Source organism: Hordeum vulgare, chromosome 7H (assembly GCF_904849725.1).
Source record: "Hordeum vulgare subsp. vulgare chromosome 7H, MorexV3_pseudomolecules_assembly, whole genome shotgun sequence".
Lineage (NCBI taxonomy): Eukaryota > Viridiplantae > Streptophyta > Magnoliopsida > Poales > Poaceae > Hordeum > Hordeum vulgare.
In genome coordinates, this window is record NC_058524.1 from 187,974,839 (window position 1) to 187,988,167 (window position 13,329).

The 13,329-nt window shown below is 42.8% G+C and overlaps 1 protein-coding gene and 1 long non-coding RNA gene across 2 annotated transcripts; one reads left to right on the forward strand and one right to left on the reverse strand.

Annotated features, from left to right (window-relative positions):
• The first annotated feature begins 2,605 nt into the window (after nucleotides 1-2,605).
• On the forward strand, nucleotides 2,606-3,154 carry LOC123412673. Its single transcript, XR_006613570.1, has 3 exons — nucleotides 2,606-2,675; nucleotides 2,899-2,974; nucleotides 3,067-3,154. It is a non-coding gene; the product is annotated as an uncharacterized LOC123412673 (long non-coding RNA).
• Nucleotides 3,155-5,477: 2,323 nt separating this feature from the next.
• On the reverse strand, nucleotides 5,478-12,611 carry LOC123413488 (pumilio homolog 5-like). The gene is made up of 10 exons (XM_045106428.1): nucleotides 12,291-12,611; nucleotides 11,012-11,606; nucleotides 8,985-10,405; nucleotides 8,713-8,854; nucleotides 8,486-8,593; nucleotides 7,167-7,379; nucleotides 6,965-7,075; nucleotides 6,520-6,714; nucleotides 6,034-6,205; nucleotides 5,478-5,922 (listed from the first exon to the last, which is right to left on the reverse strand). Exons 2-10 carry the CDS (start codon nucleotides 11,600-11,602, stop codon nucleotides 5,900-5,902), a joined length of 2,976 nt encoding a protein of 991 aa, XP_044962363.1. The 5' UTR covers nucleotides 11,603-11,606; nucleotides 12,291-12,611; the 3' UTR covers nucleotides 5,478-5,899.
• Nucleotides 12,612-13,329: the final 718 nt, after the last annotated feature.

Sequence of the window (13,329 nt, forward strand, 5' to 3'; positions counted from 1 at the left end):
GAGACGATCTATCTTTTGATTGGAACAACACTCAAAGGGACTCACAAATGCTCTTGGGATCTAGGATTTGGTGGAGACAAGAGTGAGTGAGAGGAAAGGTGTTCTTGGGTGTATTCTAGCTGTGTTGAACACCCTTTCACGAGGTGGGAGAAGAGTATATATAGTGGGGAGTGAAATCCAGCCGTTGGGGACACTTTAAGTCACACAGGGTCCGGACATCCGACAGTTGCCGGAAGTCCAGGCATCCGCGAGGGGTCGGACGTCCGACACGGGTCGGTTGTCCGAGGCCTGTAGATACGATTGAAACTATTTTGAATTGAACAGCAACCGGACGTCCAGAGAGGACCGGAAATCCGAGTTATACGATTCAACTTCTTCTGGTGGTAGGTTCCGGATTTCCGAAGGGGTTCGGACGTCCGGCCCTCGGACGTCCGGAGGGAGCCAAAAATCCGAGTTATAGAACTCAACTTCTACTGGTGCAGGGCTCCGGATTTCCGAGGCTGGTCGGACGTCCGGCCCTCGGATGTCCGGAGGGAGCCGGATTTCGGAGTTATATGACTCACAAACTTCTGGTGAAGGGCTGCGGATTTCCGAAGCCTGTCGGTCGTCCGGCCCTCGGACGTCCGGAGGGAGCCGAATGTCCGAGGCAATAGGCCTGTTTTGAGATAAGAACAGAGTGGAGAATATGTGGTATTGGGTATGACAGTGAAGATGTGGTATGAGCAAGTTCATCGCAAAACATGTGATCCCCTCTTAATAGTGCGGGATCCCTATACTCAATATCAGTAAACTTAAAAAGAATAGTCTATAGCATCTTTTCTTAATCCCGAGCCTTCTCGAAATATAAATCCCAATCTTCTCAGACAACCTTTGGCACATAATTCTCAATCTACTAAAGTACTTCCATCCTCAGATACACTTAACAAATAGGATTAGTTTCCTATGTATGTGTTGTCATTAACACCAAAAGTCGATTAGGGGCATAGCATGCACTTTCAGTTTGAACCTCAAATTCCTTTTGATTGTCAACTAAAAACTCCGATTCTGACTCATGATAATAAGTTTCAATTAATTGTAGACTATTTTCCAATTAGTCATCTTTGTTTTATTGTCACGTGCAGTCAATAGTTACTTATGAATCATCATCGCTCATCCAACACAAGTCACAACTTCAGTATACATTATTACGATAAAGAATGGATGGTATTATGAATTTTCAGTTTTGAACTTACGTTTGGGCCAATACCCACCACCTCAACATGACCAGTTCTCTACTTGCTTCATTTGATCTCATCTGGGAACGTGTCAAAGTATCAACCATCGGACGTTTGATCATAATAGCTCTAAAGGTTTTGATCATGTATTTCTCGATTTAATCCCATCTTCTTCAGCAGGAATAATTTAATCTCATCTCGGAGAACTAAAGAGTGTCTCCTTGATTGGCCGTAGGATCCTTGTCATATTGCATTGTTTTGGTCTCGGCTGAGTTACCTGATGGGCCTAGAATGAAAGCAACAGTTTTTCTCTGTTGTTTATGTTGACGTGTTAGCCTGCGTATGCATCTGTACTATTAAAAGAACGAGAAGGCAGATCCAACTTCTAATCTGAAACGTCTAATCAAATGATCAAGGGTCTTAAATCATCGTTAACGAAATCTTTCATTAACATCGCGAAGCCCCACGTTCTCTTCGCGAAGCGTTCCGAAACCGCACCAACCCTGACTCATCTCCCCTCCCCGCCCGTCGCGTGCTCACCCCGCTCGCCGCCTCCTCTCCCCCGCTCACCCCCGCCTACTCGCCCAGCCCGTCGCCTCTCCCCCGCTCGCCCCGCCCTCCACCGCTCCCCACCTCCCCGTTGTTCCCCGCCGTTCCCCTGCACCCAGCCCCCAGCCCCATGTCCTCCACAAGATATGCGCCGCCGCATTCACTCGCCCAGCCCGTCGCCTCTCCCCCGCTCGCCCCGCCCTCCACCGTTCCCCGCCGCCCCGCTGTTCCCCGCCGCCCGCCGTTCCCCTGCACCCAGCCCCCAGCCCCGTGGCAGCTCGTGGTGGCGGATCGAGCTCGAGGGTGGGAAATCCACCACGACCGCGATCGAGCAAGTGATGCGGCGCCCTTCCTGTGTCTGCTCCCAGCATGGCATTGGATCCACATGGACAACCACGGCACCGGCAGCGATGTGCTTCTTCTACATGGACATGGAGCTCCGACACCACAGCATGGAAGGCTTGGGAGTTCGTCACCACATGTTCCTCTTCTCATCCCCACCTCCGCTCTTCTGAAGAGAGGACAAGAGTGGTCCAATATTCTTTTTTGAAATGTACATTAGTCTAATTTTATACAAGAGAGCATTATCTCTGTTTCGACATCAAAATTAATCGGATTGAATTCTTTCATTTCTATTGCTAATTAAAATGTCTCTGTTTTCTGGATATGCATCTGCCTTTGCTTTAATTTTCCATGTTCATGTTTGATTCGAGATCCTACTAATTAGGCTTGTTTGACTGTCAGTGCCTGTCCCGCACCCCTGGTTTATTACAAAAGGTGGTTGATCTAAAGCCAAAGGTGAAAAAGTGGAGTCCACGTAACTTGGATGGCTGAAGCTACAGCAGGCCAGCACCACCTAAAGAGCAAGAGTTGACCATCCAGAAGTTCAATACACAAGTACCAATTAATAAGGTAACTTGTGCTACAGCCATGGAAAAGTGTGAAGATTTGGACTTGTGCTTACTGCCATGTTTGTAATAAGATACTATATAACTCGCATTTCTTATATGTTCCTTGTTCATTTGTGTGCTTTCATTTTAAAGCGCATATGGTCGTTTCTTGAGGCAACTGCATGCATATACTGTTGATGTTATACGTATAATTTCTAATGCTAAATTTTTCTGCGTCATATCAGGTTACAGAATGGCCGCCAGATGTGTTAAAAATTTGTTCATACATATGAACATGGACGATTACTTGACACATGAATGGTATGGAAATCAGGATCTAACTCAATTTAATCTGAAAGCAGCAACATGAATGGTATGAAATAGTAAAATTTCATTTCCCTCGTGGCATGCAGCATCTTGTCGCACCATGCCTCTCCTACTCGCTCGCAGGCGCCCCCGGACCAGTTCATCATGAATCGCCAAAGGACAGGGGTCCGGCACTCAAAGCATCAGAGCAACCAAATTGATGGTGATTAACTGATGTACTTTTCCTTTAATCATCCAGCAAACCAACCTCTGATGTTGATAGTAAAAAAGAAACTTTTCTATGGTATTATCTTTCTACCAATAATGGTCAGGCATGATCAAACATAATAAGATAAATTTATAACCCAAATTTTGAAAAAAAAATCTTGCATGATCATTATATTTGTAGCAGTAATTTGCGCTTGTGATGATCAGTGAAGTTTTGCATCAAACACATATTTCTAGACAGACATTCGGGATTTTGTTGTGTCTTGCATTCATGTGCTCTTATTCCCCAACCTATTTTTGTGACAAGAAGAGGATTAAAGATGAGTCGGGATCATCAACTCATCATCTATGCAGCAGTAATCACTCTTAACTTTGTTTTCTGTTTTGTTTGCTGATCGCATAATAGTCTCCTTTGCTGTTTTTATGGTGCCTTTTTTAACCAGTACAAATTTCAGAGTTTCCTCATACATTTGGATGGTTTGGGCTGCTTTGACCTGTAAAATTTATATTTGGTTGTTTTTATGGTAACGCGTATGGACGGTCAACAGTCCACCCAAGCATGGCCTTCCACTTACCAAAAGTTAGACCGTGGACGGACTAGCAAGCCAATATCTTCTTTCCAGTTAACTTGCACACCTTTTCTTCTATTTTGTGATGCCATGTGAGAGACTATATTAGATGTGTCATTTAGTTTACTTGTCCCAAATTACTAATTCTTTCGCAGATTCAGAAGCCACCACAACTTGGGTCACTATTGAAAGGGCTCTTGGCCTATTTTCTCATTTACTAATTGGACTAATGAAATAAATTATTTTTGTGTCTTATTTCTTATTTAATTTCGGTAGTGATGTTTATGTATAGTTTATTCATAGATGGTAAGACCAAGTAGGCCGATGTCAAATGCATTATAGATCAAGACAGAGTTGACACTAATTTCATATCTGCAAGTTTTTTTATCCTATACCAAAACTATTGTTGATGCTTTGAGTAGCCCTGTGCTTGTAGAGCAAGGGATCGCTTCCATGTTATATTTTCAATGCATATTTTGAATTGGTACTTTTACTTTTAGGGTTGCCCTCAATGATCGCCGCTAATTTCCAGTTTACATAATAATGTCAAAAGTAAAAGTATGCACTGCAAAATTTTGGGGAGCAACATGAATCATGGTTTAGGCAAGCATATCTTTGTTGTGGCGTTGTACACATAGTAAAGCTCTCTAATGTGGTGAAATCATGCTTTGTGGAGTGCTTATTGCTTTCCTGTTTTTCAGGAAACATGATTGTTCCTTTTCCCTATCCAATATGGGTGCGGTGAGTTGTTGATTCATATCAATTACATTTTTTAAGTAAAAGAAAACATGTGTTTGCAAGGTGAAATCAAATGTAGCAGCATTTGGCATTTTTTAATGGTTTGGAACTTTGGAGCCCTGCAAGAGTTGGTCATCATTCTTGGATCAAGGTATGTTTGTGATGCCCAGCTTCGTAAATTTACTCTTTTTTTGTCTAATTGAACCATGTGGGATGATAATTGTTGCCTTGGCATTATCTCTTCATGGAAGAAGTGAAGTGATGGATGTTTACTGAAAGTTCAAGGTCACTTGCTGGGAAGTTATGTTCCTTAAACCCACCGATAGACGCTCGGGAGCACCAACCGTAGGCCTCGGAGTGGCTTGGCCTCTGATAAAAAAAAGACCCCATGCTTCTCATGGCTGCTCGCACATGTTTAAATCTATTATATGGACAATAATTGAGTGTTTGTTTAATGAGTACAGAATTTATTTATGACATTTAACATTATACTTTTTTTGCATAATTTGGTCGTAATAATAAAGTTAGTTACTCAAGTTGCTTCATGACAATGCAAGGGTCATACAATACATTGGTAAATTCAATTTCATTTCCTAGATGTTTTCTAGGTATGATATAGATGTTTGCATGTTTACGGAGATATTTAACAAATTATGAAATCGTGAAACACTTATAACTTACATATTTCATCATGTTCTGTAAGAAAATGAAGACGTGCAGAAAATGAAGACGTGCGTTGCACATGCCCGCTAACTAGTCCAGGCACGCTAACTAGTCCAGGGAAAAACGAGGAGAGAGGAGAAAGGAGAGAGAGACGCTGGCAGGTGGGCCAACGCCTGCAAAACGGTGAAATTAGCCTCCCTGCCCCGAGCTTCCTAGGTTTGCCTTGGGACGTCAGGGCATTTTTTGGTCAAATCAAAGGGCCCTTGGGGGCGCAGCTGGAGATGCTCTGTAACCTGTAATAAATCACAAGCCATTTTCTCTTCAGTCAATCCAATGAATGGACGATGTTTTATTACATAACTGGAGATTTAAGCAAGCAAGCAAGCAATTACATTACCAAGCAGTCAATCCTTTTCGAAAAACATATATGTATCACACACACAAGCCAAACCACTACTACTATACATATTTTGCACACGGCTACCAACTACAGTAGTACAGTGTGGACAAGCACACCCTAACATAGATACACTGATGCGCACAGAAGAAACCTTGTGCCTAGCACCTCCTACACTGCCTACAGTCACATATGTACAATCTTCCTTGCTGGAGTTCCAAGTTTTGTTAGCACTTTGAAGCACCACGGTTCCAAGTTATGATTTCTTCGTTGCCTATGAATTGGGCGGGCGTTGATTTCTTCCTTGACGATGAATCGGGCGAGCGTTGAGGCACCTCCCGTCCCCTAGGAGTCGCACTCGGCATCTCCTGGAAGGATTATTATAGGATTAATAAAGACACTTCACAACACTAGAGCTGAAGCAAAACATAGGGAAGATTGATTGGTTCGTCGTAAAGTCGCTAGTTCAAGAGGCTCACCTTCACCGCAAAGCTGCTCGACCCGGCTCGCGATATGTTTGCCATAGGTGTACTTCCTCAGTGCTTGCAAGTGACCCTTTACACGGCTGACCAGAAGTTCCCGCTGCTCATCGTTGCATGTTTCAAGTATCTTCTGAACAACATAATTAGCGTACTGATCCTTCATCATTGCCTAATTGCATAACAAGTGGTTAGCAAAATGAACACACAGGAATTTAATAGCGAACAAGCTTAGAATCTAGGGTCGACGGAATCAGAAACAATAGACCGTACAAAGATACAGGACTCAGATTGCTCAGTCGGGCTTGGAAATGTAACTCCCGACTGCTAAATTGTCATTATCTGATTTCACATGGGATGCTACTGCCTACTTCAGACTTAAGACCCTGTACATTGGACCATTACCGCCTTAAAATCGATCAGCAAAACGAAGGAGGCAAAGAAAGGGACGGAAACATTGCACTAGTGTCAAATCATCATACATACCAGCAAGGTATCGTTTCCGTCAGTCTGCTCCACAATCTCTCTGATTAGAAGATCTCGTTCTGCAATATCTCCATGTTGAAAACACTTCTCTATCACATTTGATGCAAATTTATTTTGGCTCATGGTGACAACCTGCCCAGCCAATTTACTGATTATTTGAGCCCTTTCATGACTTTTTCCTTTTTCCACAACATGCTGCAAAAGAGCCCGGAAAAAAGATATAAGCTGATATATTCTGATGTAAAGTAGCCAAGGGCACTTCACTCACACCATCATCTGGTATCATAGAACTCCATAGCTTTGCGACAAATGAACCAAAGACAAATCATAATTGGTGAGGTATTTTGTGTTTATTACAGTCACTCTGTCAGTTTATAAATCAAAGCACTGTGCACTTATAAGAATTTGGCTAAAGATACAGAATCAAATTGCAAATAAATTTCACCTGTGTGACATAGTTGCCATACTGGTCTTGTGCGAGGATGCAAGCGGACTGCAATATTTCATCTATTATGCACTGACCTCGTGAATCACCACCACAATGCTCCAGAACTCTCTGAAGAGCAGGGTATGGATTGAAGGGAGAAAGAAAGTCAGCATGCCAGGATCAAGTACCAAATTTGTATTGAATATTATTCTAAACCCACCTGAATAACACGGCAACCATATGGATGCATTGAAAGGCTAGCAACTTGTCCCCGAAAAGCAGATACTACGAAACCAATATGTTCCGTGGGAACACATTCTATGCACTTCTGTATAACATGATTCCCATTTTGGTCACGAACACATCGCATAATATTTCCATCAAGCTCGCGGACCAGATCTATTTTCTGGTCAAGTTCCATAACTTCAAGAGCCTGCATATTATAGAAGAGAAATAAACAAAGCAAAAATTAGTAACAGCAGGAGTGCATGACACGTCAGATACTATCATGTATATGCTGGTTGATCCAGAATTTCCCATACCGTGCCAACATGTAACTGCCAGATTACACGCTAATTACATAGCATATTACACACAAATTTACATAGCAGATTACATACTAATTCTACTTGTTATTTTAAATTTCCCAAGTAATTTTTCCAACCATACTGATTGCACGCAGAATAATATAATGTTCTTACGTACTACCAACTATAGATACACTTCAATCCATTTCTCCAATTTTCCTGATTACTCTAGCTCTCTTCAAAGCTTTCTACAGGCTGGTGATAATTTGCACATTATCCATTTATCCCCGAAAACAAAAGTTTTTTTCTGACTGACCACCATATTTAACTGATGTTACATGTCAGATGATCTAGTGAGCTAACTTAATCTCAAAGGATACACTCTTGATCCACAAGTTGGAACAAAACTCAAATTCCAAACCCTAGTTCTAGCAAATCCTTACCTCTCATATAGCAACCATCACTATTGTATTTTCAAGGCATATGACATTGCCTGCCTTGGAGCTGCCATATCAGCTTTGGCCCATAAACAACCATGATTATGTCAACACACTAAAATGGTGGAATGAAGCTAACCTACCATGATTAACCACCAAACATTTTTTTCCTACAGTTATCTAGCCGAACAAACCTAAGCTAGCATAAGAGTAATTTGGGTTAATCCGGTTAGTTGCCAAACACAAAATCGAGGTTACACCAACCTACATGTGTTAAGCTTAGCTAACCCAGTTATCTATTGCAAACAAAATGCAGCCCTGCCGCTTAGTCATGCATATCAGGGTACCATCCAAAATGTATGATTAATCCAGTAGCTAATTTTTGAGCTAAATAACTTTGTAGCTTTTAAGTGAACATCCCAAGTAAACCCCCCAAAAAAGCTAAAAACACATGGAGAAAACAAGATGCATAATAGACGAACAAGGTGCATACTCATAGACCAATATCTTTACAATTAACACAGAATGAGATAAGGCTTGACTAAAAACAGGCAAATGTTGAAGAGTAAGAGTACCTTTTGAATTACTCGGCATCCATACATCTGAAGGCTCAAAGGTACAACATGACCAGCAAGCTTGGCAGCAAGATCCCTTCTTTGCTCAGGAGTTCCATGTTCAAAAAACTGCAGTGATTACATGTCACTTTTTTGTACAACCGGCAGTTATCATGCGCGACGGAGTGATACAGACAATTTGCTCCACATAACAGATAACCAACATACTCCTTATTACAACAACATACCTTTTGGATCACATAATTCCCAAACACATCAGTCATTAAAGATGAAGCATGAGGAAGAACTTCTGCAAACACGGCCGCCTTCTCTTCGGCAGTGCAGTTTTCCAACTTCTGCTGGATGAAACGGCTACCATGTTGGTCAGCGCTGAGGTCAAGAGCACGTCACGAGTTAGTGACCAAAATACATATGCTGAGATGCATGCCTAATAGAATGATAAATATGCTAATATGCATATCAAGTTAGAATGATAAATAATCAACATAACACAACTAACCTGAAATCTACTATACGACCTGTGATATCAGATAGCTCAACCCTACGTGCTCTGTTGGACTTAAGTTCTTCCAGGAAAGTGCATGCCTTCGGGCTATCAAATTTCTCCCTTTCTCGCTGCCCTTGAAACCCAGAAACAGCAGTCATATTTCTCGAGGCTGGCTGAAACCTTGCAGGATCATTTCGGCCAGAGGGGGAAATTCCAGAGAAAGGTTGCCCCTGAAACACTGGGCTTGTCGGATAAGTCAACGGCGCTCCAACATAGGGTGATATGCCATGATAATTTGGAACAGTTCCTCCTCTTAGCGTTGTAGGAGAATTAGAAATTCCAGTTTTTGGAAGTTGAAGCCTCTGATCAGACGGATATTGAGCTTGAGGAAATAACTTGTGTGGATCAAAATTATCAGTAACATTTCCAAAAACACTACCCCTTGGAGCCAATGTATTGTATTGATTTCCACTGGCATACTGTGGAAAAGAGGGATGCTGAAAGAACTGAAAAAAGTTTGGATCGGGAATGGGTGGCTGCATGGGAACCCCAAGTTGCCCGTACATTTTGTATGGCTGAACAAGTTCGGTTCCTGCAGTAAAATTCCCTGCTGAATGAAAACCAGATGGCCTACCACTAAAGCTTGGAGTCATAGGGCTGTCGAGAGGTGTCGCAGCAGAACTCTGGGGAGAATAGCTAGTCATAACGGGTGGGAAACCTGAACCACCCAAAGCATACCCACCAGTCACATACGGAGTTGCCAATACACTGGCTGGATGCAAATTCTGATAATATGGGCTTCCAAAAGAATTTGGTGTATAAAAGGGTGTCGGCATACCAAGTTGAGGTAAAAGCTGCGGCATGTCACCAGTGGGTAGTTTTAGCTGAGTATGAGGCAAGTTGTCAACAAAAGGAACATGGGGAAGATGTGCTCCGTGAGGAGTCATTGGCATATGGTCACCTTGGACTAGAGGTGAGAAGTCATACTGCTGCAAGAAATTGCCCTGCCACTGCTGCTTAACTTGTGGCGTAGTCTGGCTATCCAAACTTAACTTCAAATTCTTCATACTTGAGTCCACAACATCAAGCTCAGTAACAACCACCTCACTGATCGGCATATCAATTCCAGGCTCCGTGCCTATGCTCTGCTTTTCTTGCTGTTGCTCAGAAATTTGTACACTAGGGTTATTATCAGAACATGATGAACTGGGAGCATATGTAGATGAGAGATTGCTACTATGTGTACTTATCAGTCCACTGGCCAAAGGTACAGGTGTCCACGAATTCAACCCTGATGGCTTGACAACATCATGTGGCAAATTCCTTGATGAGTCAATATTAGAATGGACAGCTACACCATCACCAATACTGCTACTTGATGGATGTGAAGAAGAGTTGTCATACAAAGAACCGGGGTTCTGCTGAAAGCTCTCCTAGAGAAAATATGAACAGATATTAAGACAATAAACTGTAACATGCTGGGACGTAAAATTAAAATGTTAAAAGTAATGTCAACCTTCATTTGCATGTGCAGCATGGAAAAAAAATGTAACTAAACATGATCGTTAATTGCGCATCTATGCAAAAAAAAAAAAAAGAACTCAGTATTATGCAAGTGCAACTAACAGGTGTTTCAGATATTTTCAGTACCATCATATTTTCTGCCCAATCATCCTTGTTTTGGTAATATTTACAAGATATGCAGCAAGATCACTAGATTAGCGCAATCAATGAATACTTAAATTATCCAAACAAAGCCAACCATTTCTAACAAAGGAGCACTGATTTCCCTTCAAACTGGAGTCCAAAGATTGGCTGATATTGATATAAGCGCAAAGTAGTTCATTTCCAACTTCTTACAATAAACTTGATTGCATCTTAACATAGGAAAGCAATTGCATTAATACTTTGGTCTGACACAGTTATTATTACTAGTATTTCAAGCAGGTACAGAGGCCAAGCATCCCTAGGCGGCACATAATCAATCAGAAGAATGGAAAGCAGGCAAGAGAGACTTATGGTCTATGCAGAACACTCACTGGCACAAAATCCACAAGATTCATCTGTTCATCATCTGCAGAACTTGAATCCAACCTTGGAGACTTATCATCTTCAGGTTCTTCCTTGTGAGTTGATAGAGTAGATCGAGGTATAAATAAGGAGCCTTTATTGCTGTCATCCTGGGAAACCACTCTCCATTCTTTAACCTTGCCAACTCGGTTCATGAAGCGGCGACTCTCCCTTGAGATTAGTGGAGGAGGAAGCCTTGGGTTCAAATTCACCTTGGAACCATAATAGTCGAAGTATGCAGGATCAGCACGTAACTGCTCCTCGGCCGTGGAACTTCCAATCACATTGTCCAAGTTACCTAAACTGGCGTCGAAGTTTCCACTCTTCTGGCCTATAAGATTACCAAGAGCAGCAAGAGATCCCTCCATGCTAGGAGGCGCGCTTCCACTTCGATTTGGGACAGACTCCCCCCAGCCCCCATAAATCCCACTGCCACTCTCCACAAACCCCAGCCCTTCTCCAGGAAGATTTCCCAGTGGAGAGTCGAATGCTCCGAAATCCTTAGTCCAGCCACCAGCCCCTCCCCCTCCAATTAACCGAACAGCACTCTGTGTGGCCATTACACTGCAAGGAACCAGATGAGAGGGGGAAAATGAATATTTAGTGTTTATCAATTGACTATATTAGCAAGTTACATTCCTACTCTATCATTTTCCTAGTCTAGCTATTCAAGATCAACTTTTTTATGTATATCCATTCAGGGGTAACTGGATTTACCGATTTGGCACATTCAGCAGGCAACAAGATAAGCTTGGTTGAAGCAAATGATTTCCAGAGTTAATGTTTCATATTAGGAAACTATGAATGACAGAATAATAATAACATACAAGGAGACTACCCAAACATGCTAAGGTACCAAGCCTCGGAATCTCTGGATGACCCAAAATGTGGCATTATAACTTGGGGTAAATAGAAATGACTTGTCAACGAGAAGCCTAACGCAATGGATTGCATGCTTGCAGCCCAAGCACACAGCAATTCCAAAGCGAAAGCGCCCAATTTGCACCTAAAAGGCAAGAGCTTGGCAGCGAAATCAGGCACAAATCCATCAGACACCTGGACACAAAGTTAGGCCGTCCTCGACACCCTCAATCCTGTACCTCCAAATCACAACAAAATCGAGGAAAATCCCGGTTCCTTTCTGTTCCGGTGAGTCTTTTTAGACGACTTTTTTTGTGCTTGTTCTAGTGAGGTCGCCTGATTATATACGGGAGAGAGCGAGGGAGAGCGAACGAGAGGGATAGGTACCTTGGCGCCTCCGAGCCAGCCGAAGCTTCCAAACCCTAGGCGAGCACCAGAGCCGGCACCAACCCGGCCACCTCCTTTACCTTGACCTCCTCGCCCCAAGCCGCGGCAACTGGCCAGCCCTCGCTTCCCTCTCCCTCTCCCTCCCCGGAGAAGAACCAGGTCGAGTCCCCCTTCTCCCTCTCGTCGCCGACGATCTTCTCCTTCTGGAAGCCTTGCTCCTCCTCTCTGGGTCTTCCCCTCTTTCTCTTTTGCGGGCGGAGAAAAAGGGATGTCGCGTCTAAAACCCTCGAACCGCTTGCTTGCCGCGGGCGGCGGCGTCGTCCCCACTGCTTTGAGGGTCGTGCTGGGAGATGATGTGCGGCGGGGATGCGGTGGTGGTGACGGTGACGGGCCTATCTGGTACGCCAACGTGTCGCCGGAGCACGGGGCACAGGGGTCAGCTCGGTGACGGTAGCAGGTGCGCTGGACGCTACGGCCACCCGAATGGAGCAGCTGTACTCGGAACGTGGAAATGGCTCCGGCAGAGAAATATAGATATGGGTGTAAACCAATTTCTGGTTGAATGGTTAGAGGGATTAGTATTATTCTAGCATATTATGATTCAAGTCTTGGTGTTTGTATTGTTTCTGAATTTATTTTAAAATTTTCGATGATACACTTTTAATGCAAGGAGACGTTTTCGTCGACGATGACTTCAAAAATCTTAAAATGATATGACGGCTCAGTCTTTCGGAGGTGTTCATAGAGATAGAGTATGCGCGTGTGTGTTTATAAGGATGAGTGTATACGCATGTATATGAACGATTGCGTCTATACTATGTTGAAGAAGAAGAAAATACCCGTGTGTTTAAAATTTTACACCTATACGGAGTAAAACATTCAAAAAAATAATACAAGGAGAGTTGGACTTTCCTAAACCTTAAGTCGACTAAAATTTATACCCAAATGATAAGATCATGTGTTGCACGAAGCACTTCGGTTCTAATATTTGTTATCTTTATTTATTTATTAACACAGTACAAATGCAAGCATTCATATA

What these genes read in the sequence shown, in the direction of transcription:
- LOC123413488 (XM_045106428.1), bottom strand. Translation starts at nt 11,602, where the DNA reads ATGGCCACACAGAGTGCTGTTCGGTTAATTGGAGGGGGAGGGGCTGGT. An exon ending in ATCTTGTGGATTTTGTGCCA is followed by an intron (nt 10,406 to 11,011) that starts GTGAGTGTTCTG and finishes TATTTTCTCTAG; the next exon opens with GAGAGCTTTCAGCAGAACCC. An exon ending in ATGGCAACTATGTCACACAG is followed by an intron (nt 6,715 to 6,964) that starts GTGAAATTTATT and finishes GCTCTTTTGCAG; the next exon opens with CATGTTGTGGAAAAAGGAAA.